Genomic DNA, 4,660 nt, shown 5'->3' on the forward strand with positions numbered 1-4,660 from the left:
TCAGTACCCAGAACCAAGTATCAGTGAACCCATAATTTGTAATTTCAAAACTCACATGCAAAAATTAAGAGAAAAAGCCACCAGTTCTTTCCAAAGCANCGGCTGTGAATTTCACTTACTGTAAAATGCTGTAGACTGTATCAAAGTGCTCCAGTATGGCGAGGGGCCCCTGAGCTCGGAAGGCAGACTGAAATGCTGGAAAATGAAGGAGGAAAGACAGGATTTCTTGGTACACTCTATTTTTTTCCAGAAGGCACTTAGTTGTCATGTTTCCTGAATCTTTGCTTTTTGTTTTACCGAGGTGACCACAAAAGTGAAGATTCTATCCATTATATCAAAAGGCGGATGAGTCTGACGTCATGGCACATAGCCATAGCCTCAGCAACTCAGGAGGCTACAGCTAAGAGTTGCTACCACAGAGAGACCCTGTCTTTAAACAAAAGCAAAGCCATAGGTCAAGCAAAGTGGCAGGGCCTTAGCACCAACACTAACTGAGCACTCGGCAGCATCTCTGCACTGCTCCACGCAACTGCTTCCTACACTTCAGTCAACAAAGGATGGCACACATGACAAAGTCAGTGACACAGCAACCATCTACACAATAACAAAACTGCCTGATGACACAGGACTTAGAAGGCATCCTGTTAAATGACGTGTGAAAAGGAAGTGTGAAATCATGCTTCAGTCACATTTTTGGTAAGGCAAACACCTGTGGACACAGATATTAATTACTGTGGTATTTCCCAGATTGTTGTTTTCTATTTCCATTACTGTTTCTATACCTGCTAATGTGAATCCTGTGTGAGAATGGATTGAGGGCTAGGTGGATGTGTTGGTATGTTCCTTTAATCCCAGCATCGAGGAGGCAGAAGCAGGGTCACACAGTGAGACTGCCTCAAAAAAAGGAGGGGAAAGAAAGAGGTGAGCTGAGGTGACCAGGTACAGGATCCCAAATGTCCCTTACGGTTGCTCTGCCCTACCTCAAAAGACAGGGGTCTCTTTCCCTCTTAATTATTAATTAAACTGTTTACCTGTCTGTGTTAGAACAGGCTCTAGCAAACCCCCTGTTACTGCGGTTGGGTCCAGCCCCCCATGCTTGTCCACAGGGCCCTCCTCGCCCTGGCCTCACTCTGGACGCTTCCCCTCTCCTCCCTTTCTCTCAGTTCTCTCTTACTTTAAAGCTTTATAAGCACACACTCATTGTATAAAGTAGGCTTTGTTACATTTTCTTTTTATGGAAAGGGTTAAGACAAGGCTTCCCTGTCAATCAGGCTGGCCTTGAACCCACAGAGGTCTGCCTGCCTCTGGCTTTCCAAGAGCTGGCTTTAAAGGCATGTACCACCACACCTGGCTCATTACATTTTCATACACAAGTATCATGTACTTTAGTCATACTCACATTTCTCTCATAAAATTATGGAATGTTTCATCAGGTGGTAGTGGCACACGCCTTTAATCACAGCACTCAAGAGGCAGAGGCATGTGGATGTCTGTGAGTTCAAGGCCTGGTCTACAGAGTGAGTTCCAGGACAGCCAGGGCTACATGGAGGAACNGTTGTCTCAGAAAAAACAAAAAACAAAACCAAACCACCAAAAACCAAGGACTGTTTCTGGGCCGTGCTTCTTCCTATCTCCTTCCAATCCAGGAATCGGTGCCCCAGAAATGAGCTTTCTTCCTCACACTACAGGATGGCCCAGCATTACCTTCTATTTTCCTGGCCAAGTCCTGGAGTCAANAATACTTGGTGAGTTCTAGCTCATTTTAGGGGAGAAGGATTTGAAAAAACCGAAGCTCTAGGCACCAGAGAGAATCACTGTTGCTCCCAGATACTAAGAGAGGCTGAGGCAGGAGGACTGAAAACTCCAAAGCTTCACTTTGTACACACTAGGTAAGCATGGTACCAGTTGAGCTACATCCCCAGCCCTTCTCTTCCTCTTGNTTCAATCCCATGTTATTTTATTCACCAAGCCCTAGAAGCAATAGGCTATAATATACACAGCCAACATTAAGCATTTATAAGCTATACCGTTAAAACGTGTGCACACATACTCTTAATGTTTCCATATTAACGAATCATCTAGCAACAGGCCTCTCAAACGTGTCTCCCCACACGGCATGTTCACGTGACAAGCGACTGTATCTTGTGTCTCCCCACACGGCATGTTCACGTGACAAGCGACTGTATCTTGTGTCTCCCCACACGGCATGTTCACGTGACAAGCGACTGTATCTTGTGTCTCCCCACACGGCATGTTCACGTGACAAGCGACTGTATCTTGTGTGCTGCTGCAGCAGTTATGTTTCTCCTTCCCTGAGCGTCCTGGAAACATAACCTAGCTTCTAAACAGTGCTCTCTGAGAACAGGCAAGGCAAACACTGGCACCGCCCACAGGACTCTGCTTGTGGACGTTGTACATCGTGGTGCGCACTAGGCTCCGCACCACGATGTACAACGTCCACAAGCAGTGTTATTATACAAAATAAAAATATATATAAAATATTGTAACAATAACAATGAGTATTATAAAGGTTGTTTGATATAACACAACAATCAATTGAACAGTCTTATGTAGATGTTTGTCTACACCAATACTGAAAACACATATGTTTTTCTCGGTTTAAATTTTAAATAACTCCAAATATATTAACTGTATGATATTTTAAAACAATGTATCACTATTAGTTTTTTAAATCAACATAAATAGATAAAGTGAGCATAATTCTTATTATTCTGACAATAAGTCATTGAGTCTCATGGTCTCCTCTGTAAAATGGTGTTGCTCTGGGGATCAAAAGAATCAAGGGTTAAAAACTAGTCAATAGCCAGGTGTGGTGGCACATGCGTATAAAGGCAACATTTGGAAGGCTGAGGCAGGAGGACTGCTGAGTTTGATGCCAGCCAGGACTGCAGTGAGGCTGCAAGNAGTACATCTCAACAACAACAACAACACAACACAAGACAATACTAATGAACTGTTAAGTGACAATCAGTGTATACATACAGACTTATTGCTTTTATTTTAAAGTGAAAAAAAAATCCTTAAAAAATATTTTACTGAGCATTGGGGTTCCAGCCCAATCAATGGAATGGAAGGACATTAACTTCTACTTATCCTGTGCCTGATTTCAGTCTCATGGGGTGCAGAACGAAACAACCAAATTTACACATTGGGTAGTAAGGCTATGCGATTTTGCCCACACCACACATTCCGATTCTGATCTGTCAGACTCACAGCCATACTGGATCTCAAGGGCATCCCTACCAGACCGTCGCTCCCGACCGCACTCCGGCAAAGGCTGCGTCACGTCCTGGACCTGCTTTTTCTCAACCTTTCCCTCCCCGCTTCGTCGCACTGCCACATCTTACCTGGACCCCGCGACACCCCTCACCCGCCGCTTCTTCAACCGGAGAGCCCCGTGATAAAAAGGAAGGAAGAAAACACTAGGGCACGATACGCGCCAAACAGTGAGATGGTTTTCAAGCTGGCGGAGGAACCGTTCGGCCAATCCGCGGCAGGCTGAGACGGAGACCCGCCTCAGAGCCAGGCGTCGCGCTCGCGGAGCCCGCAATTCCCTGTTCAAACCACAACGGCTGCCAGGAGGCCAATCGCGACGGAGGCTGGAGAAGCCGACCAATCACAGCCCCGGGGGCGGGGCAAGCGGGTGAGGGGNGTGGCCCCGAGTCTGCGCTTTCCCGGCATCTCTACCGTAGTCGGCTAAGCATCGCCACCCGTTGTCTCTCCGCGGGCCGCCTAAATCAGTCCAGCTTTTAACCACGTGGCGCCCAGCCCTGTACACTCCGGGAATATACTGCCCCAGAAAAACTCAGCTTGCCGTAGCGCCGGGCTCCCGTCCTCCACTTCCCTCACAGTTGAGGACGCCCAAGGGGACAGGAGAGGGCTTATTTTAACGGGATTTCGGTTTGGGGGCGTCCTTTCCTGCGACAACAAACAGACCGCAGCGATCCCTTACTTCCAGGGGCTAAACCGGAAGTACTTGTCCGGACACACCGCACAGGCCGGAACTTCGAGGGCGGGGCTTGTGGCAGTGCGAGCCACCTTGGGTTGGCTCCCTAAGCTACCTGGGTAAGGCCCAAAATGGCTCCTCTTACTGTCACTACCGTGTGAGTCCCGCTTGGGATTGTAATCTGTGTCTTAGCTTTGGAATTCACACCCGCTCCCCATTTTTCCGGCTGGTTTGCTGCCGCTACTGAGGCGGACAGGCTAGAGGAATGGCAGGGAGTGTCCCTTGGGCGGCAAGTAGGAGACTGTGGGGCTGGATGCCCTCGGCATGCCGAAGCTTCTCTCTGGGTAAGTGACTAAAAGTGTAGTAGGACGGCCGGCTAAAGGCTTGTCACTGGGCAGTGCTGATTCATGCTTCTCCTGTCCGTCCCTAGGNGTCCCACGGTTGGCCCATGTAAGGCTCACTCTTCCACCTCCCAAAGTGGTTGATCGCTGGAACGAGAAGAGGGCTCTGTTTGGCGTCTACGACAACATTGGAATCCTGGGTAGGTCGCGCTTCCTGGTTTCTGAAGGATTACTATGCTCTCTTGACTCTTTCGGTTTTATTTGTGGAGAGAATAGTAATGTGCCCGGGGCAAGCTTGGGGGCACAAACCTGTTACAAGGGAGATGAAGCCAGGCAAGACCAGTCTGAGATG

The 4,660-nt window shown here is 48.0% G+C and overlaps 1 protein-coding gene across 1 annotated transcript in view; it reads right to left on the reverse strand.

Moving 5' to 3' along the window:
• Positions 1–2,418, reverse strand: part of Ncapd2 (non-SMC condensin I complex subunit D2) — a 22,846-nt gene extending 20,428 nt beyond the window's left edge. Inside the window, exons 1-2 of the mRNA XM_029478268.1 lie at positions 2,385–2,418; positions 120–195 (exon numbers count right to left, since the gene is read on the reverse strand). Of these exons, the coding sequence (XP_029334128.1) occupies positions 120–195; positions 2,385–2,418 (110 nt within the window). The remainder of the gene's footprint in view (positions 1–119; positions 196–2,384) is intronic.
• Positions 2,419–4,660: the final 2,242 nt, after the last annotated feature.

The sequence above is a fragment of the Mus caroli genome, chromosome 6 (assembly GCF_900094665.2).
Source record: "Mus caroli chromosome 6, CAROLI_EIJ_v1.1, whole genome shotgun sequence".
In the NCBI taxonomy this organism is placed as follows: domain Eukaryota; kingdom Metazoa; phylum Chordata; class Mammalia; order Rodentia; family Muridae; genus Mus; species Mus caroli.